Source organism: Geotrypetes seraphini, chromosome 9 (assembly GCF_902459505.1).
Source record: "Geotrypetes seraphini chromosome 9, aGeoSer1.1, whole genome shotgun sequence".
In the NCBI taxonomy this organism is placed as follows: domain Eukaryota; kingdom Metazoa; phylum Chordata; class Amphibia; order Gymnophiona; family Dermophiidae; genus Geotrypetes; species Geotrypetes seraphini.
Window position 1 is genome coordinate 38,299,424 of NC_047092.1, and position 23,000 is coordinate 38,322,423.

Genomic DNA, 23,000 nt, shown 5'->3' on the forward strand with positions numbered 1-23,000 from the left:
CCTGCTCCCCCTGTCCAACAATAGGCCTCCCTTCCTTCCCCCCCCTGTCCATCATCACCTCTTCCTGCTCCCCCTGTCCAGCAATAGGCCTCCCTTCATTTCCCCCCCTGTCCATCAGCACCTCTTCCTGCTCCCCCTGTCCAGCAGTAGGCCTCCCTTCATTTCCCCCCCCTGTCCATCAGCACCTCTTCCTGCTCCCCCTGTCCAGCAGTAGGCCTCCCTTCATTTTTCCCCCCCTGTATATCAGCACCTCTTCCTGCTCCCTCTGTCCAGCAATAGGCCTCCCTTCATTTCCCCCCCCCATCCATCAGCACCTCTTCCTGCTCCCCCTGTCCACGGGAGTTAGTACAGGGCCGGTGTCTGCTGTTCTCCCCAGAGTCCTTGCCGCCCCCCCCCTTCCCTTCACGCGGACCGACTACCTACCCGGCGATTCAAGCAGCGTATGCAGCAGTCTTCACACGCTGCTTCGGGTCCTTCTACTGCCCTGATTTACTCTGGCACGTCCCTGATGACATCATCAGAGACGCGGCAGAGCAAATCAGGGCAGTAGAAGGGCCCGAAGCAGCGTGTGAAGACTGCTGCACACGCTGCTTGAATCGCCAAGGTAGTCGGGTCCGCGGGAAGGGAAGGGGGGGGATGAGCTGCAAAGGACTCTGACTCCTCTGGTCTGTCACGGAGTGCGGCCCGGCTCCATTTCAGCCGCAGGGAAGGCTCACTGCTCCAGCTCCATCCCCGTCCGCAGCCCGGGCCAGGCCTCCCGCGCTTTCTCAGCGGCCCGGCTCGCTCGGTTGGTTGTTTTATTGTTTACCTGGCCGCTCCGCTTCCTGCATTTGGCTGCTCTCTGCTGACAGCCGCCTGCCTCAAAGCCCTCCTTCCTACCCTACCCCTAGCATGGCCACTGGCCTTGAGATTGCCCTGGTCTCGGGGCGGGCAAGGTCGGCCCCTTGCCCAGCAACGCTGCTTCTCTCCATCCCCGCCAGTGACGTACTAAGCGCGCATGCACACTCGTGCTGCTACACCCCGACAGAAAAGGGATCAGGGAACATGCGGCGCAAGTGCGCATGCACGGCTAGCATTTTATTATTTAAGATACAGTTTCCCCCAGAGCTATACCTATGAGGGACTTTTCACCCAATGAAGTATTTGTTGCTAAGTTGGCATATGATCAGCAGAATACTCTTTTGCTGTGTTGCTAATAATATCTACTAATAGATCTATCTAATAACAGCAATATCTACAAATCATATTCTATATTGGACCTACATCCCCTGTACCTTATAGGGAAGGTGTTAGGGGGTATAAAGAGGGTGAATACCCTGGGTCACAATACAGCAGGGGGCGCCAAGCCTATCCAAAGCTGGAACAGTGCCCTGGGCTTCAATTTGTTGAATACTGACCCTGGTACACTTAATTACAGACTTTGTACAGCATTCTGTTAAACCTATTTCACTGACCTGTGTTAGATTTTAATAGAATCTTCAAATGTTTCTTTGAAATAGAAACATGAAGCCATAGCTAGGCATTCCTTTTACATCACTATTGCTTTGTAGCTTCTTTGGCCATAGCTTTAATAGTTTCTATTTTCTAGCAGATCTTGAAGTAAGATTAAAAATGTAGATAGGCAAAACTGATTATGTGATTGACAACTGGTACTATGAAGCTGAATAAAAAGAACTGAGATGGCTTTCAAGGATGAATGAATAAGAAATGAGAGATAGAAAGTGTTTTAATAGTATAGAAAATAGAATTTTTGCATGTTTGATCATGAATGGTGAATTGGAAAAAAACCATTCACATAGGAGATTGACATGCTAATTTTGGGATTAGGAGGCTAAATAAATTGTGTAATCCAGAATAAACTAGATTAGTGTTATGCTAGAGTGAGGAAAGCACTGAAGAATTAAAAAAACTGGCTATGAAAAGAGCAATCTGAAAAGAAAGTAGTGAATAGCTAGAAAAAAAAACCCCAGGTAAAAGTAAAAGTGTCTTTATGGGTAAAAAAAACAAGCAAACAAAAACAGAAAATGATAATGATTAGAATATTGACTTTGAAAAGTTAGATAAGGTAATTAGATCAAGAGGAAAGGAGGAGAATTGGGAGAATTCCTTTCAGTCCAAGTAGTTCCTAAAAAGATAGACACAATGGAGCTCATTTTCAAAAAAGATAAATAGCATAAACCGACACTTGGACATCTTACTAGTCAAAATGTACAATGGACCATTTTTGAAACGGACTTTCTAGATGTCTTTCTGGTTGTTTTCACTGCATCTAAATCTTAGAGGTCGTGTTATGGCAGGCTTAGGATATGGACATTCTGCAGGAATAATCAATGTTCAGGAATGTTCAGGGTGTCATTTAGACATTTGGGACTAAACCTGTTTTAAAAGCAAATGTCAAAAATGTACCCAAACTGACCAGATGACCATTGGAGGAATGAATGCATGGCCTCCTTACTCTCCTGATGGTCACTGGGCAGTGTAGCAGTTTCAGAGGCTCTAACTCCTTGCATATATGACCGTTGTTGAGGAGACCTGGCCAAGGGGCATCTTTCCAACAGGTACTGAGACATCTTCAATAGTACCAGGGCTACTTGAGCTAGATTCTGAGGCAGTTTGCCAACTTTTTCAACAGTTGCTGCACTTTTTTTTCCTATGGGTAAACCCAAGCACCCTGGTGTAGGTTTTCTTCTTATTTGTCTAGGCACATCCAATCTAAGGACTTAGTTGTTTGGCCTCCTTACTGCTTTGTTATGCCTCTGAAATTAAAAATTTTAGACACTTTGGGGCCCATAATCAAAAAAATATAGATGTCCAAAAAGCATCCTAAATTGGTACTTGGACGTCCTAATCATCAGGACACCCAAGTGCCGATAATCAAAACCGTCTTTCTGTATATCTAGCATTGTGTTTAGCCTCTGTACATTCAGAACTTGAGATGGGTTTGGTGGAGGCGTGTTATGGGCGGGCTTTGCTCACCCTAATAATAATAATAACTTTATTCTTCTATACCGCCAACAATCAAATGACTTCTCGGCGATTTACACAGAAAAGAAACTGGACAATCAGCGAAGTACAAAGTATTGAGAAAAGAAGTACAGCATGTTATTTAAAGTACAGGCAGATTAAAAGTATTGTTATAATGAGACTTCAGTTAAGAAATGAATTTATCAAATAGTGCAGTCTTAATCCCTTTTCAAAATGCGCTGTAAGATTGTTTGGTTCCGTTGATATAATTGCCCAATCAGGATTGTTGTTTATTTGCTTGGAATGCTAGCATCCTGTCCAAAAAAGACTTGTATTTACAGCCAATGATCCTGGGGGTAGGTAAATAAATTGCAGTTCCTGGTTATCCTGGTAGGGTTTAATAGTACGAAATGTGGTAATAGGTAGTTAGGGATCAGACCCCAGACCAATTTAAAACAAATACAAGAGAACTTAAATATTACTCGTGCTTCTACTGGCAACCAGTGTAATAATTGATAATAGGGACTGACGTGATCATTTTTCCTCAGCCCAAATATAAGGTGGACAGCCGTATTTTGCACTATTCTCAGTTTTCTCAAGTTTCTTTGGTGTTCCCAAATACACTATGTTGCAATAGTCCAGTACCGATAATACTAGTGCTTGCACCAATAGTCTAAAGGATGGAGGGTCAAAATAATTTTTGATGGTTTTTAATTTCCATAGGGCAAAAAAAGCATTTTTTTACCACTAAATTTGTGTGTTCTACCATTGATAGGTGGGAGTCTAAAGTGACTCCTAAAATTTTGATCGCTTTTGAAAATGGGTAATCATGACCGTTTAAATGAAGCGATTGTGCAGTTATTTTATCATTTGGGTTTGCTAGAAAGATTTTTGTCTTTTCTGTATTTAATTTCAGTCTGAAATTGGTTGTCCAATGTTCTATTTCGGTCATAATTTGAGAGATTTGTTCTAAAATTTTGTTAGTTATGTTGTTTAGAGGAAGTAAAATGGAGATATCATTTGCTTATATGTAAAAGTGTAAGTTCAACTTCTGTAATAGATGTCCTAGGGGTGAAATGTAGATTTTAAACAATGTGGGAGATAATGGGGAACCTTGTGGTACCCCAGATGGATTACTCCATGTATGAGAGTATTTTCCTTCGCTAATCACTCGATATTCTTTTCGTCAGGAAACCCTGAAACCAATTCCAGACTCTTCCCGAGAGTCCCATTGCATCTAGGCAATGAAGCATTGTTTCGTGGTCATCCAAATTGAAAGCGCTGCTAAGGTCCAGCTGTAAGATTAAGGTGCTAGTGCCTGTGCTAAAAAGACCATACAAGTAGTTTAAAATTGAAGCTAAAACTGTCTCTGTGCTAAAACCTTTCCTAAATCCTGATTGGTGTTCATTGAGGATATTGAATTTGTCTAAGTATTTCGCTAATTCTAAGTTGACCAGTCCCTTCTGGAGTCTGGTAAACAGTGGGATGCTCACTATGGGCCTATAGTTGGATTTCTGGGCAGTTGATGCTTTTTGGTCTTTAGGGATAGGAGTAATCAAGATATGTCCCATTTCCTCGTAAAATGTCCCCCCTTTATAGCGCAGTAGTTAACCAATTAAATAGATCCCTCTTGAATTCAGGTGTTGTATCTTTCATGAGTTTTGACGGGCATTCGTCCAGCAGACAATTTGAATTAGTATATTTGTTAAACAGAGTTAAGAATTGGTGCCAATTAGGAAGCCAAAATGGTCCCAGCACATATCAACTTTGGGCTCTTTTTCCTAGAGTCCATATTTGAATTCGAAATCAGCTGTGGTCTGTGGCATGGTTGCTCTCAATGCAAGAATTTTGTCATTAAAAAATTTAGCAAAGGTTTCAGAAGATGGAGTGAGTTAATTTTCCTTTTTCAGTACCCTATTCGTGTCTGTTAACCTATCTACCAACTTGAACAGCTCCCTGGTATTTATTTTAGATGTTCCTATTTTCTGTGCATAATGTTTTGAACGCTTTTCTGTAATCAAGATTTTGTAGTTTTTCATTTTATATTTCCATTTGGTTTTGTTCTCTTTTGTGCAATGCCTAATTTGTCCTCTTCTTTGTCCAGTGCCTAATTCTTAGTTCATAGGAATATATTTCATGATCTACTTATATTTTATGGTGATGTCATTTTTTTGCTTATTCTTTTCTGACCTGAGGAAGAAAGTGTCAGCTCCTAAAAGCTAGTTTAGAAGTATAATAAGTTAGTATAAAAAGTTATTACTTTCTATTATTTTTGCTTTTTGTTAACCTGTATTTCCATGAGTTTAAAACCATTACACTGTTCAGTGCACCCTTTGGCTACATTAAAGTAATTTGTGTATATCCTTGCAGAGTATTTTTTTAACATATAACCTATTTTGAGCCATAAGATGGATTAGAATGTCCTAAATCAAGGTAATAATCATTCGCACAGCTGCTTTGAGGTCATTTCATCAAAGAAATAAAATACAAAAGCACACAGAAAAGAAACAATATGTCCAGAATAGTAAAGATTAATGGAAGAAAGTGTGAATTTAAACAAGAACAAATGAGTGCTGTAGATAAAGTATTATTAATGGGATAGCATGAACAGCTTTCGGACCAAACGCTAAATTGATAGCTACATGAAAATTAACTAAAATTGCCAGCTTGGATGGTACTTTGGAAGCTAAGGTGCAAAGCCTCTGCAAAAAAGAATTAGACAGCATGTTCAACTGCCTCCACTGCTATTTAGAATGTGTCTTGAAAATCACTGTGGTAATGTTTGTCATCAATCTTGCTTTGTTTGTAAAATAGTCAGAGTTGTGCTTATATGTGTATGTATTAATTTTAAAAAATTATTGTTGCCTATCACATTCCTAAGTGAGTTACAAAATCTTTTCTTTAATCTCTTGTTTTATATAATTGATTTCAATGAAAATGTATCAGATTGTCCATTATATATTCCTATCTCTCTTCTTTTTTACCTTTCAAAGTCCTTAGATCAATGTAGTCTTGTTAGAATGTTTATTTTCTTATTTTTTCTTCTATTTCTTACTTTTATTACTCAACTAATTGTTATTTTTCCAGGTACTTCAGTTAGATTGTGAGCCTTTGGGACAGTAAGGGAATTTCTAAGTACCTATTCTTTATTTATTTATCTTATTTTTATTGTATCCTTTAATGTATATGTCTCTGTAAACCTATATTACTTATAATTTTAATGCACACTATTGTCTATTTTCTGTAAACCGCTTAGAATCCTAACGGAGTTTAGCGGTATATAAGAAATAAATTACATTAAATTACATTACATTATATTTATTTATACCTATTGTAATGAGAACTTCCTTACAAAATGAGAAGTAAAACAACATGCTAATGTTTCAACAAGAGTTTATTAGAAGGACACTAGCAAACTCTTCATATTTGAGAAAGAAACTTGCTTTCATTTTATAAAAGTTAAAAAAAAACAACAAAAGGATAGGCAGAATCATTAAAAAATATCTGCTGGGTAAAATAATAGTATTTATTTTTTTTTTATTGTCTGCTAAAAATAATCACTTATTTTCCGAGGATAAGCAGGCATAATATTGTCACATGTGGGTGACGTCATCCACGGAACCTGGTACTAACAGTACCAAGTGCACTGTCATTTTAAATATTTAGGCAGTGTCCATACTGCACATGTGTCGGTACCTTCCCACTTGATGTTGGCTCATAGGACCATCAGTTCTCCATTTTCCACAGAGCTGAGAAGCTATGTTTTTTGTTTTCTCTTCAGTGTATCTTCCCTTACTTATTTTTCAGTGTTTTCCTCATAAGTTGTTGTTTTTATCACATTCCAGTATTTCCCTAACTTTAGTTCATTTTTTTTTTGTTTTTAGCCTTTGGGCCACACAGAGTCCTTTTTCCTCCTGGGAGTGTCGACCGTTTTTGCATCCTAGTTACTTGACCTCCCTGGGCCACTGAGTTCTTTGACTTAGTGTCACCCATTTTCTCCTCTATGACAAAGAGGGTACTGAATGACTTTAACATAGAAACCTGATGGCAGATAAAGGTCAAATGACCTATCCACTATACCCATCTCCTCTCTCTAAGAGATCCCACATGCCTATCCCACACTTTCTTGAATTCAGATACAGTCTTTGATCCCAGCACCTATACCGGGAGACTATTTCAACCATCTTTCTACAAAAAGAGTATTTCCTTAGATTATATCTGAGCATATCACCTCTTAACTTCATTTTATGCCCTCTCATTCTGAAGTTTCCTTTCAAATAAGAGACTCGCCTCATGCGCATTTATGCCACATAAGTATTTAAACATCTCTATCATATCTCCCCTCTTTCCTCCAAAGTATATATTGAGATCTTTAAATCTGTCCCCATATGCCTTATAACAAAGACCACCAACCATTTTAATAGCCTTCCTCTGGACTGACTCCATCCTGTTTATATTTTTTTGAAGGTGCGGTCTCCAGAATTGTACACAATATTCTAAATGAGGTCTCACCAGAGTCTTAAACAGGGGCATCAATACTTCCTTTTTCCTACTGGCTATACTTCTCCCTATGTACCGTAGCATCCTTCCAGCTTTTGCTGTCGCCTTTTCAGCATGTGTGACTACCTTAAGATCATCACATACTATCACATCCAAGTCCCACTCCTCTTTCATGCACCTAAATGTACCGTTCCCTTGTGTTTTTGTAGCCCAAATGTATAACCTTCCATTTCTTAGCATTAAATTTTAGCTGCCTAATTTCAGACCATTCTTCAAACTTTGCCAGGTCCTTCCTCAAGTTATTCACAGCCTAAGGGGTGTCTACTCTTATTACAGATTTTGATATCCAGAGGCAAATCTTACCTGATAGCCCTTCAGCAATATCACTTACAAAAATGTTAAAAAGGACCATTTTAGTCTCTGACTTACATAATTGGTGTGTCTAGTGTCTGGGTCCTGAACATTGGGACATTTGCTGTGACCTCTGTCTCTTCATGCAAAAGAGGTCATTAAAAGCCTGCAAACATTGATTAGAAAAACTTATTGGTCCCATGTTGGTATTGATATAGAGTACGGTGGGGCACTTGGAAGTTGACGCCCATCCTTCTATTACTCAGGAATTGTCATTGGTGACAAGACAGCAGTTCTTAAAGTTGCATCCTAGGGTATTGCAGTTGAGAGGTTTCTTTTGGTTAAATGTTCCCTGTAAATGCATGATTAGGGTAAATTTTGTTAAAATATAAGCATTTAGAAATATTTTTGAATGGTAGAACAATAGTAACACCTCACCTGCTCCTAAGAGTTTCCTGAATGATATTGTTATTTCTGCTTCCTGGGATAATGCCTTGGCTCGCTCATAATTTGTGGACTGGAGATGACACATGTATGAAGGTGTTTAACTTGCCTGCTTTTTGTCTTAAAATTATTATTCCATTATATATGTATATTATTTTGATACTATTTTTTCTGGGCTAGGAATTTTTCTTGGAATATTGTAAATATTTGAAAAATAAAATATTAAAAAAAATAAATGTTCTCAATGTAGTCGAACCATTTCAGGCTCTGACTCCATAATTGAGGTATCCAATGTCTAGGTCCTGAACATTTGTGATATTCATGGTGACCTCTGTCTCTTCATTCAAAAGTGGTCATTGAAAGCCTGAAAACTTCAGTTCGAAAAACTTATCAGTCCCATATCAGCATTGATATAGAGCATGGAGGGGGGGATTCAGAACCTGACACCCATTGTTCTATTACTCAGGGATTGACATTGGTGTCAAGTGCATCGATACCGCATCCAGAATGTCAGACTCCTTACAAAAACAGGGCTCTACTTCTTCATCTATGCCCCATGCATTGAGGGATGCGATACGTAAGAAATCTAAGAAATACAAACTTTCTTCCTCTTCTAGGTATGACACTGCATCTTCCCAAGCATCGATGTTCTCTATGCATAGTAAGTATTGATGCACTGAAGACCACTTTCCTTCCATCCAGCTGATGTCTCCTTGTAGAAGTGTCTCGACATTGAAGTTCCCCACACCCAGCAGACTGCTTCCAAGCCAGTGTCTCTTCTGGTAATGGCACAGGTTGAAAAGGCAATGGTGAAAGTAAGAAGGATGCTAAGAAGTATAGGGAGAGATATGGAAAAAGAAGGTATTGATGTCCCTGTATAAGATTCTGGTGAGACCTCATTTAGAATATTGTGTACAATTCTTGAGACTAAGCCTTCAAAAAGATATAAACAAAATGAAGTCAGTCCGGAGGAAGGGTACTAAAATGGTTAGTGGTCTTCGTTATAATGTGTATGGGGACAGACGTAAAGATTTCAATATGTATCCTTTGGAGGAAAGAAGGGCGAGGGGAGATAAGATAGAGATATTTAAATACCTATGTGACATAAATGCGCTTGAGGCTTGTCTCTTTATTTGAAAAGAAGCTCTGGAATGAGAGAGCATAAGATGAAGTTGAGGTGATAGGCTCAGGAGTAATCAAGGGAAATTATTTTTTACCGAAAGGATGGTGGATGGATGGAATACTCTCCCAGTAGAGGTGGTGGCGACAAAAACTGTCTGAATTCAAGAAGGTGTGGGACAGGAACATGGGCTTTCTTAGGGAAAGGAGGAGATAGTGGATGCTGAAGATGGACAGACTGGATGGGAAATTTGGCCTTTATCTGGCATCATGTTTCTATGTTTTAAAAAAAGCAAACACTTACCACATGTCAGATGTTACACCTTCTCAGTCTGAATTCAAGAGGGCCTGGGATAGGCACGTGGGATCTCTCAGAGAGAGAAAGAGATAATGGTTACTGTGGATGGGCAGACTAGATGGGCCATTTGGCCTTTATCTGCCATCATGTTTCTATGTTTCAGTCACATGACATTGATGGTACACTTTACTCCATTACCACATCTTCACTTCAGAGTTCCACAATGGACCCTGCTGAACCAACTGTCTTAAGCCATGGGACATCTGTCTGCTCTGATCCAAGTCACCTCCTTCAAGTTCTTTCCTTCCAGCTCTCCCCCCACCCTAACAAAAATTCTAACCACAGATGCTTCAATGTTAGGATGGGGTGCTCATCTGGATGGCTTTCACACTCAAGAAGTATGGTCTCACCACAAGCAACCCTCTATATCAATCTTCTGGAGCTGCAAGCAATGGGCAATGCTCTCAAAACATTCTAGGATCATTTCCTTCAAGAGGCAGTCCTTGTCCATACAGACAATCAAATTGCCATGATCTCTCTGAATAAAGAAGGGACACAGGATCTCACTTCCTTTGCATGGAAGTAATCAAGATTTGGAGTTGGGCAACTGCTCATGGCATACTTCTCAGAATAGTTTACTTAGTGGGGAATCAGAATGTCTTGGCAGACAAATTCAGCAAACTCCTTCAACCTCACGAATGGTCTTTGAGCACAACCATCTTATGTCAGATTTTTTTCCAAATAGGGAATGCTGGATATAGATCCCTTCGCTTTTCCCCATAACAACAAACTTACACAATTCTGCTCCAGACTCTATACCCCCAATCTTATTGAGTTGGATGTTTTCCTCATTCATTAGGGGGAAAGATTCCTCTATTTATTTCCTCCAATACCTCTTATCAGGAAAACTCTACTCATATTTCACCAAGATTGAGGCACTATGATACTCATAGTGCCACTTTGGCCATGCCAGGTTTGGTTTCCGCTACTCCTGGAGCTCTTAACCAAGAAACCATGCAAGTTGCAATTATTCCCATTACTACTGACACAGAACAAGGGATCCCTCCTTCACTCAAATCTCCGTTCGTTATCACAGCTTGGTTTCTTTTACCAAGCAAGTCAATGCTTTCTCTCTCTCGGTTGCTGTATCTGCAGTCATTGAAGCATGTAGAAAACCTTCCACTCTGTGCTGTTTCCACTTCAGCTGGACAAGATTTTCTTCTTGGTGTGCTTTGCATTGTCTAGAACCTTTCATCTGTCCACTGCCATCCATACTGTACTACCTTCTCCACCTCTGTAACTCTGGTAAAAAAAAAAACAATTCAGTTTGTGTATCTCTCAGTGCATTTCATTCTCCTTTGGATATAAAAATTATATCTGTTCATCACTTGGTAGCACATTTCATGAAAAGCCTCTTCCACACAAAACCATCAGTTGCTTGGGACTTTAATGTCATACTATCTCCTCTTATGAAGTCTCCCTTTGAGTCGCTTATATCTTGCTATCTCAAACCTCTCACTTGGAAAGTCATTTTCCTCATTGCACACCATGTGAATGAACTTCAAGCTCCCAGCACAAGATTCTCTCATGACAGAGTAGTGCTTCAAACTCATCCAAAGTTCCTACCCAAAGTTGGCTCAGAATTCTACTTCAACCAATCCATAAATTTACCTGTTTTCTTTCCAAAGACACATTCCCAACCCAGAGAAACAGCTCTTCATACCTTGGACTGGTAGCATACTACCTCGACCAGATTAATTCTCATAGAGGATCTTCCCAACTCTCCATGGCATTTGGCCGTAAAAGACTTGGAGTGTGAGGGAGTCTATAGGACTTTACCACTTCCCCTACTGGATACTTCCTCACAGGGTCAGAGCCACCTTAAGAGGTGTGGCTCTTCACTGGAATGGGGAAGGAAAGGATGGGAGGGTCCAGGAAGCAGCTGCCAGGATAGATAAGAGGCAGGGCCAGAGGATAAGAGGCAGGGCCAGAAGGAGAGAAGAAGAAGGATTCTAACCACAGGCTTTGACTGCAACTACTAGACATAATGTTTTACTGAGGTAAGCCAACTACCTATTTGCTTAAAGACTGTGAGCCCTGTTCTAGGGTCTGGCTAGGGACAGACCTAGATAGCTAACTAGAAGACTGTTGAACCCTGTGCTTGGGGCATGGCAGCCTGAGGCCAGAGCTAGCACTGGGAAGCCTGCAATCCAAGGCCAGTTATGGACTTTATATTTAAAACCAAAGGACTTTGCTTCTTTATCTGAGCCTCTGAAGTAACAGGCTCAGGGTATGTCACAAATAAATCTTTTTGTTGCACCTTCAAAGTGTGCCTAGACTATATTTCCTTTGCGTATTCTCAGGCCGGGCTGATGCTACAAGGACCATGTAACAGCCTACAATGTTCGAGCTATGGCTGCCTCAGTAGCTAATTTCCATTATGGTTCTCTTCATGAAATATTGCAAGACAGCTACATAACTTTACTTCTCACTACAATTTGGAATAAAACTCCAGAAGATACAGTCAGTTTGGACAAGCAGTTCTGCAGAATCCAGCTTTCCCTCCAGCTCTCTCAGGTTTCACCAGGATCATGTTTATATATCCGTTATACTCGTCCAGAGTCATGATTTTGGCAGCTTGGAAGTCCTACAAGTGAGAATATTATACCTACTTTTCCTTAGAAAAAGCAGTTACCTTTCCTGTAGCAGGTGTTCTCTAAGGACAGCAGGCATATATTCTCACCACCCGCCTACCTTCCACTTCTTAGCTTTGTTACTGATTTGATGGTCCCACATGCCAACATCAGGCGGGAAAGCACCAGCCTGCATGTGGTATGGGTATTGCCTAAAGATTTAAAGTGACAATGTATTTGATGTTCCATGGGTGACATCACCCACGTGTGAGAATATATGCCTGCTATACTACTACTACTATTTATTATTTTTATAGTGCTACTAGCAGCACTGTACATTAAACATGCAATAGACAGTTCCTGCTCAAAAGAGTCTATATGGGACTTGTCTATGCATTACCCTGCCATCTGCCACCTAGTAGTATTGGACTGTGCAGGTGCATATGAACCATACGCACACAGCATCAGTATCACTAACTGTAGTCTTCTGTGGTTGTGCTGTTTTTTTTTTTCTTTTGACTTTGGAGTACTGCGTCCAATATTGGTCGCCGTATCTTAAGAAGGATATGGCGTTAGTCGAGAGGGTTCAAAGGAGAGCAACACGTCTGATAATAGGTATGGAAAATCTGACATATTCTGAGAGATTGGAGAAGCTGGGTCTCTTTTCCCTGGAGAAGAGGAGACTTAGAGGGGATATGATAGAGACCTACAAGATCATGAAGGGCATAGAGAGAGTAGAGAGGGACAGATTCTTCAAACTTTCGAATAATAAAAGAACAAGAGGGCATTCGGAAAAGTTGAAAGGGGACAGATTCAAAACAAATGCTAGGAAGTTCTTCTTTACCCAACGTGTGGTGGACACCTGGAATGCGCTTCCAGAGGACGTTATAAGGCAGAGTACGGTACTGGGGTTCAAGAAAGGATTGGACAAATTCCTACTGGAAATGGGGATAGAGGGGTATAGATAGAAGATTACTGCACAGGTCCTGGACCTGTTGGGCCGCCGCGTGAGCGGACTGCTGGGCACAATGGACCTCGGGTCTGACCCAGCAGAGGCATTTCTTATGTTCTTATGACTTTGTGGTCTTCCAGTTCTTTATGCTTCAAGAATAAATAATGGTTTGATATACTGGATTTGAATCACAGTAGCATCCCTCAGCATCACAGTATAAAAAGGCTTCAATTCTATATATGTCCTCCAAAAAATCGGTACCAATTAGAGCGGCATTAAGTATGATTCTATAAAAGGTACACTGTATAGAATCACACTTAGCGCTGCCTAAGTGATTTTAGGCATTGCTAGGCATCCTAACTTTAGGCACACCGTATTTATTTCAGAGCTATCTTGGCCTAAAGTTAAGCCACCCCTAGTTAAGCACACAACAGTGCCTAGGTCAAAAACCGATCCAAAATCAAAATAACACGCCCATTATCATTCCCTAACCACGCACACTTTTAACTACGTGCTGTGGACTAAGCATCTACTTTTTATAGAATCATGGTTTTTGGGTTAGGTGCCTTTAAATTAAGGCCAATTAACTGCAATTAAGATGTGTTAAAAGTACCAATTATTGGTGCCAATAAAGGACTAGATTCACTAAGCAAACCGATCGTGTACCTATTGGTTTGCGATGTCGACCCGATTCACTAACCTTCTGGCCGCACCCGATCCGATCCATGCATGCAAATTAGGGAAATGGCATGCAAATCTAGCAAGGCAGCGATTCACCAACATTTTTCAGGCACTGGGCTGGCCGATCAGAAACCAAGCGACTGGTGAGGACCAGTCGCTCACGTCCCTGCCGACTTTCCTGCTCCATGCTGCCCTGAAATCCAAACTGATATGAAAGGAACAATACAGCTCTTGCAAAGCTGACAGTTGAATTTGCTGTAAATGGAAAATGAAGGAGCTTTAAAAAAAAAAAAAAAACCCTCTTCCTTGAGGTTCCCCTTGCTTTCTGCCGCCTCGATTCTGCTCTCTGCCACCTGAGTGCTAAACCAGCAGCGGCACAAAAATGATTTTCAAATCCTTTTTTTCCACTCTGGCCGTGGAAGACTTCACCTCCTCTTGCCCCGACTCTCCTGCTCTCTGCCGCCTTTCCCTGCAGTGAAAACCTGTGGTTTTAAAGCGGGGCTGCACTGCGGGGAAGGGCAGCAGAGAGCAGGAGAGTCAGGGCAAGAGGAGGCGAAGTCTTCCGCGGCAAGGCAGCTGCTCCAGCTTCAAATGCAAACGAAGAATTGTAAAAGAGACACATCTGGGGTTACTGACAATCTTTTACGGGTTAGGCTGTTAGGAAAAAAAACCCAAACGGCCCCGGCTCGGACGGGCATGCACAGACCATTTACAGATGGTCTGCGCATGTGTGCGGATCGCACAACAGCGATCCGTGCAGGCAGATGGGGACGTTCCTCCGATCGCCTCCATCTACATCTTTGCCTTTACTGAATTCGTCGGACCTATCCGGATCAGGCCCGATCAGGCAGGTTAGTGAATCTGGCCCAAAGCCTATTAAGTTAGGTGCCTATAGGCATGATGATGTAGGTGCCTAACTTTAGACAGATTTTAAAGAATTGGGGGAAAGTGTTTAGGGACTGCAAAATGAATAAAATAATGAATAAAATAAAATAAATGAATAAAATAAAATAAAAGTAATAGGTTGTTGTTTTGTTTTTTTTATAAATCTTTATTCATTTTTCATCTTACAACAAATACATATATATAAAACATTTGTCAATAAATACATCATTTTAAATTCTATCATTTATAAAACTAATAGATAAACATTTTATCCCATCCCTCCCACCCTTTCAGTCTTACAATCAATCAAATATATCACATCAATAATCTTTCCTAGTAATCTAATCATTTAATAAATTCAAATAAAAGAAATGTTAAAAACTCATAAATGGTCAGTTGATAAAACTGAAAACTTTGTTTTACTTAACCCTTTAATTGACAGATGGTGAAATGGCTGCTTTATGTAACTTGATGTTGAATGAGAGCAAAGGTGCCAAGGTAACAGGCATTTGGAGATGCAGGTTTCCCATAAGAGCCATAGAAACACATGTTGCTTCTGAACAACATGTTTTATGACTCAAAATCATATCTGTTCAGTTCACTTATTTTGGTACATTTTGCTGGAGCATAACTGCCTATTAGGAAGGGTCTGTTCATCCTTCTGTGCATATAAGTTTGCATGTGCACAAACAAATCAATGCATCACGAACAATAAGTGGTGGCATAAAACGAAGTAGGCAGACTGACACTCTGGTGAAGCTGAACTGTGCCAAAGGGTCCCAAATTCCATGACACAAGAAGAAAAGACTAGGCCATTGCTCTGACGAAGATCAGCTGATTATTCTATAGGGATCCCAAGCTATGTTTCTTCTAAGCAGAGCATGTGAGCAATCACTCATACATTCTAGGAATGTTGCTCACAGGTTTTACATGGTCGCTCACAAAAATATTTGCAAATTTGGAAAATTTTAGATTTTTAGAACTTACTGCTCACTCGGAAAAAAAAAAATGTTGGAACTTGTCATTCGCATGAGAGAGAAGTGCAGCTGATGTGGCTGCTCTGAAAAACAGGAACTGGCTTAACAAAGTAGAGACAAACTTGTGGAGGAGGAGGAGAGAGAGAGAAAAAGGGGGAGTCAATAATGTTTTTATATTCTTTTCTCAACTATCCTATCAAGATGGGATTCCTGTTCCTCTCGCCTCCCTCTCCTTTCTTTTATTATGGTATATGTATTATGTAAACTGCTCTGACGGTTCCCACTTATAGAACTGTATATCAAATTAATTAATAGATTTGAAACTTGTAATGTGAAGGGGAGAAGAGGTCAAATGAGTGCAATGTGGGAAGAAGAGGGTCCGAGAGAGGTGGACTAAATGCAAGGGGAAGATGGAGTTAGCAAAGGGAGGGAGTTAGTAGAGGGAGTGGAAGGTAAAAGAGTAGAAAGCAGGAAAGAATTCAAGAGGAGAGGAAAATGGAGCAAGAACATGGATGAGGTAAGAGGAGGAGTGAGAATACCTCCTCACACACTCCCTATCTGCCAAACAATCAGACACTTCCTGTGCTTTGTAATATCATAAGAGAGAGACACACACACCCATGCCTCCATCAGACTCAATCCCCAACTCTGCCTAAAATCTCTTACACAATATATATATACCCAGAGGAACATACTTAACACATATCACTGAGAGATGTACACTTTGCAAATACACAGTCGGTCAGAAACCAGAGATCCCTTATAATCACATCCAGCAATACAGCCCTTGCAGCCCTCCTAAAACTGTTGTGCGTGTGTTGTGTGAGTGCACAAACAGCTACCAACAGTGCCAGAGCTGCTGGAAAATTTTGCATAGATTATTTTGTGCTGGGGGGGACGTTCCCATTGGTGCATCACATGGAAAGCTCATTAGAATAGTAATGAGCTCCTTGTAATGCATTAGCATAGGATTCTGGGTGGCTGCTATGAGGATCGTTAGCAGCCATGGAGAACCCTTTGTGTATCGTCAGGGGAGCTGTCCGTGCCAATAAGACTGCTTTTATGAGTCTTACTGTCACAGAAAGCTTTTTGAGCATCAGGGCCTGAGTCTCCCAAACAAAAGATGCTTGAATCTGTGAATAATGGAAGGGAGATGTGCATACCCTTTTAAGTGTGCACTTTTTAACTTGTTTATCATACCACTTAGAGATTAGTATTCAGACAATTTATCCAGTTAGCTGTGGGAGTTAACTGGGCATACTATCATTTTTTTTTTTTTAAATTTCAGGACTGCAGAGCAATTAATTGTTGTCTGGATAACAAGATATCTGTCAAAACTAATTAATGAAATAGAGGAGGCATTGATGACATGCCAGGGGCACTGTTAACTTTTAACCAGTTAGCAATGATATTCAGTGCAGTTTGATGAAATATAATTGGTTAAATCAGCATGCAGAGACATCTTTCTGGTTACCTTTTTTTTCCATAGGTTTATTTAGATTGCCAACTTAACTAATCATATCTTTAAATATTTTGTTAAAGTAGCTATGTTATACAGGAGTGGGCAAGCTTTAAGGCATGATTTAAGGAATGTTTGTTTATTAACATCTAACATAAAACAAGACAACTAAACTGCATCTCTGACCATCACATCAATTGGACACTAGTATACAAGAAAAGTTTGTTTTTTCAAATTATCTGTGCTACTTGTATTCATTTTGATGGAGAAAACCTTCTGTTTTACAGTCTGTTCCACTCACCCTGCTATGCTTTTTCTGATGAGACCTGCTTTAAAATAGGCTGCTGCTGCTCTAACAGTATCCTGAGATGAAAACAGGGCCAAGAGCATAGGCTGCTGTTCCCACCTGCCTTTATCATTCAAAACCCTGCATGTCTACCTTTAATGATCCGAGAATATCAATATGTCATTAAAAGCAGGCATCCACAGCTCTGTGGGATGATGGCAGAGCACTTGGAGGAGCATTGGTGCACTCCTGCTTCTGCTTTTCCCTCAGCAGCAGCAGTGACAGTAGTGGAAGCAGAAGCAAAGACTTAACAGGCAATGGCAGACCAGAGGGAATATAGTCATTGATGTTGCAGAGCAGACCAAAATTTAGACACCCACATGTAGGTGCAATTTGTGTTGAGTTTGGAGGATATTTTTTGGCAAATTTTCAAGTGATGTTTAAAGAGCCATCAGAAGTGGCATCTCAAATACACAAAGAATTCAGTTAAGAGGCTTGTTTGCCGCTGGTGCTTCCTCATAGGCTCATACACCACCACTTAGTTGTTTTATAACATATAACCACTAAGTCTCCGTATTCAATTTATAGTTTATAAATATCTAACCATTCTGCTTAATAAATACTTTGTAGGTTAAATCCACTTATCTTTTAAAGTCCTGGTTCAAAGTTAGCTGATACCAGGAATAGCAAGCCGCCGACGCCGACATGCATGTTTTGTGCAACAATACTACTTCGGAGCGTGGCAAAGCTACAATGAAAAGTAAATAAAGTCTTGTTAAACTTAAAATACCAACTAGTAAATGCATTTACAGGGTATATCATACCCTGTTAAACTTACAAACTTTTAGTCAAGAAACTTTCTAAACATGGCGGGCATCAACGCTAATCCAGCGAACAAAAGTAGCGTGATGCTCCGCCCATCCCACGTCATAAAGACAAAGGATGAATCTGATAGGCTAAAACTGACTCTCCCTAAACACCATTCATCAGACTGACGTCTCAAGTTAAAGACATCCAGTCTAGGCATAGGAGTCAGTTTTGTGGGCAGATCTAGCTCCAGGAGTACTAGGACGCTAAAGAGAGAGCGCCAACTGTGAACCCTTGACAAAACTCTATATGGGCGAAACGGATCCCCTCGGGGCATGCTAGTTACTCTGCACTATTAAAGAATAATAAATGAATGAATCATCATATATCATTTGCTTGTCTTACTTCTGAGATGAATGGAAGATGACGGAATATAGCAAGTATTTATGACTTACAACATATCGGATTGGATGTGAATGTTGTGACATATCTCAATTTGGAGATTGAATTTTATGATTTTTTCTTCACATTGAGTGAGGTGAAGTTTGGGATTTATCAGGGTATTTGAGCACCCCCAATATTAAGCACCGTAGACTATTAAACAAGATGAAATCGATGGGGTAAGGTGAGAAACTAACTGCATGGGTCAATGATTGGCTGAGTGGAAGACTTCAGAGGGTGGTGGTCAACGGCACCCTCTCTGAGACATCGGAGGTGACTAGCGGAGTGCCGCAAGGATCAGTCCTGGGACCATCTCTTTTCAACATATTCATAAGGGACTTGACCCGGGGGCTTCAGGGTAAAGTAGCACTGTTCGCCGACGACGCCAAACTGTGTAATATAGTAAGTGAAAGCAGTCTCAAGGGTAGTATGACGCAGGATCTGATCATGTTGGAAAACTGGTCCTCAACATGGCAGCTGGGCTTCAAAGCTAAGAAGTGTAAGGTCATGCATCTCGGCAGCAGAAATCCATGCAGAACATACACCTTGAATGGAGAAGCACTAGCTAGGACTTCAGAAGAACGGGACTTGGGAGTAATCATCAGTGCAGACATGAAGGCTGCCAAACAAGTAGAGAAGGCCTCATCCAAGGCAAGGCAAATGATGGGATGTATCAAGAGAAGCTTTGTCAGCCGCAAGCCTGAAGTCATAATGCCACTTTACAGAACCATGGTGAGACCTCATCTGGAATACTGTGTGCAATTCTGGAGGCCACATTACCGTAAAGATGTGCTTCAAGCCGAGTCGGTCCAGCGGATGGCCACTAGAATGGTCTCCGGACTCAAGGGTCTCTCATACGAAGAAAGACTGGGCAAATTGCAGCTCTATACTCTAGAGGAGCGCAGGGAAAGGGGTGACATGATTGAGACATTTAAATACGTCACAGGACGTGTCGAGGTGGAAGACGACATCTTCTTTCCCAAAGGACCCTCGGGGGGGGGGCACCCGCTCAAACTCAGAGGAGGGAAATTTAATGGTGACACCAGGAAGTACTTCTTCACAGAAACGGTGGTGGATCACTGGAACAAACTTCCGGTGCAGGTGATCAAGGCCACCAGCGTGCTCGACTTTAAGAATAAATGGGACATCCACGTGGGATCCCTACGAGGGTCGAGCTAAGGAACTAAGTCATCAGCACTCAAACTTAATGGGGTGGGTCAGTAGAGTGGGCAGACTTGATGGGCTGTAGCCCTTTTCTGCCATCATCTTTCTATGTTTCTAAGCAAAATCCTGACTATGTCCAAGGAGGGGTAATTTCCATTGGGTTTAGCACCCTCAATATTTTTGAAAACTTTTAGCTCCTATGATTGTGGAAAGTGCGCAGACATCCTGTGGTAACTGCCAAATGTACATGTGCTTAACCACAGGTTAACAAAATATTTTTGAGGAGTCGAGTCAGGAGGTGGAGAGTGGGAGTTCCTGCGCTAATCAGTGCATCTACATTAGCATGTGCTAACTGATTGACGCAAGAATGCCGCGTGAGCCCATACTGCTTAAATTTGGATGCAGGAAGTGCTCACCCAGTGATATTTTTTATGGCTACATGCAAATGGCAACATTAGCACATAACTTTAAGAAGAACAAAATAATTGGGGGGTTTTTGCCCATGACTGTAACGTGAGCGGAGTGAGATTGTCACTTATTGTCACTTATTATAGGCTTTTCCCCCTATAAATGAGATCTATAAGTTTAAATAAGATTTAAAAGAGTGTAACGTATATGGAAATAGCAACCGGCTAAATAGATTCATTGTTGCAGTGGGTTGAATTATTGTGAACATTAGCACATGGCCATTAATCGAAAAAATAGAAAATCAGCCATTTTACAGCTGCAGAAAAAATAGCCTTAGCATCTGGGAAAATCCATGTAAAATTGCACTAAAGCCACTTTTTACCACAGCTTAGTAAAAGGACCTTAGACATCTATAAACATTGTGGATGTTTCCCAAAGTCTGTATATTGAAAAAAGTTAATTAATTTAGTTTTCTTACTTATTGCAGTTGCACATGCTCAGTCTAGTGAGTAATATCAACATGCATCTCCTCTTTCCCTACTTGTAGAATCAATACGTGCACCCTTCCTCACTTCAGAATCAATGAGCGCCCACTCTTTCCCTCCCTCCGTACTGTAGAATCAATGCGTGCCCCCCTCCTTCCCTCCTTGCTGTAGAATCACCAGGGGCCTCTTCCCTCCTTCCTTCCCTCCCTCCCTCGGAGAAGCCGAGAAGGACTCTCCTTGGGCCTACTTTAATCACTGGTGGTCCAGCAGGTGAGTCGGGGCAGAAGCGATTCTCTTACGCTCCTGCCTACGCAGCCTTGTTGAAAAAATGGCTGCCGCAAATTCCCACAGCAATTCACGAAACTGTGGTTCATATTTGAGTTAACATTTTTCCCCTAAAAAGGGGGAGGGGCACTTTATCTTGGTTTATATTTGGATCAGTTTATATTCAAGTATGGTACTGTACGTTTTATATATAGTTCCATATAGATGGGCGATCAAGGAAAAACATACATGAACGGTTCTCCTCCAGAGAGCCTGGTAAAATAAGGGAACATCGAATAACCATTTTCCTTAGGATCTTAACATTCTAAATTGTCAATATACCCATAGGTAAGCAACAATGCTCAGAATATTATTATGCAGTACTTTAAATGCTAGTCATAAAATTTTAAATCGAGTCTGACAAATATTTGGCATTTGATGAAGTTTTAGAAGTTGGGGGCTAATATGGTCATTTTTAGCTATCTCCCCCCACCCCCCATCCCCCATAATGCATGCAGCAGAGTCTTGACCCAATTTAATGCTTGTGAGGATGATTGAGGCAAGCCACATCACAGGATATTATAGTAATCTAGATGTCAGACAAGTGACTATGAACAAACTCATGTAGATTATACTTCTATTCCCAGACCTCAAACACCTGAGACACTACTTAATTCATTTCATGTCCTTGCTGGGGTGACGAGTTCATCATCGGTCTAGTTCTGTTTATAAGACCGAAATCAACCAATATGGTGCTGTAATTAAATTTTTAAGAAGAGCACTTAGCTTATAGCCCGACGGCTACCCAGCCGTTTCACTGGCAAGTTTCCTCAGGGGCTGATACTCTTCAAAATTCCATTATTATCTCGTATTACTTTTGGGGCCGATTAATACGGAGACACTCCCCGCACTACCAGAAATTCCAGATTGGTCTGAAGGATTCACCCTGGAACTGGATGACTTGATAGGTCTCATGCTGTTTCTTCACTAGATTGTACCTCTTTTTCTACCCTCATCTGTTCCTGCTTCCTCCAGATGTGAGCAGCCAGTTCAACATCTCTCCTTCCCTACTGATATGTCTGAGTCTTGGAAGCCCTGTCAACTCAGAGAACCCAGGGCTGGCTTACCATTAAGGCAAGACTAAGGCAGTTGGCTAGCAGCTTCTCAAGGGCGACAAAGAGCAGCGCAATCAAAACTAAACAATGGATTCTGGAAGCCACAAAAAATCTCAAAGAGAATCAACAGCCATTCTTTTACTTTCAGGGAGCTTGGGCATATACCTATAACATTTAAAAGTATGATGTACAGTTATGCACTTTTACAGAAAGGTTGCGGAAGAGGTGGTGCTGGACTGATTACAGTTTTGTTTTTTATTTTAATTATCAAAATCTCGAAGGGTGGTGAGGATGGTTCAGCTGAAGACTCCCAACCCCAAAGACACCAAGCCCTTTGCTTAGGGCTGACTGGAGCTGGAGGGGAGGAGCAGTTATTGCATGTTGTAGCTAACAGGAAGAGAGATGAGAGCGAAGCACACTGAAAAGCAGCATTGGCGGCCTATCTGGCCTCCGTTTTACTGGCACCAAATCAGCACTGCGTCTGGTTGAAAACTGTGCGGTTGGCCTGGGCTGCGAGAAAACTGGTGGCTGCCCGGGAGAAGCACGTGGCTGCAGGTCAGAACCAGGGGGAGGGAGAGTCACGTTTGTTTTCTGTGTCTAGGATTGCGCGCTGACTGTTCTCCCTGTGCGCTTTCTCTCACAAGCATGCATTAAGGATAGGATCTTTCATTATTACTATTTTTTAAAAACTTTCTACTACTTTTTAGCGCTCCCTTTACCGGAAGTTACATTAGATGGAAGGACTCCGGCGGCAGAGGGAAAGCCCC

The 23,000-nt window shown here is 41.1% G+C and overlaps 1 protein-coding gene across 3 annotated transcripts in view; it reads left to right on the forward strand.

The window, feature by feature from the left end:
• TBC1D22A (TBC1 domain family member 22A) overlaps window positions 1–23,000 on the forward strand; it is a 273,038-nt gene that overhangs the window by 198,323 nt on the left and 51,715 nt on the right. Inside the window, exon 13 of one of the 3 annotated variants that reach the window (XM_033958716.1) lies at window positions 8,877–8,916. The exons of the other annotated variants lie outside the window; for them this stretch is intronic. Coding sequence (XP_033814607.1) covers window positions 8,877–8,882 — 6 coding nt within the window. The 3' untranslated portion in view covers window positions 8,883–8,916. Of the gene's footprint in view, window positions 1–8,876; window positions 8,917–23,000 lie in introns of those variants that run through there. 3 annotated transcript variants of the gene reach the window in all.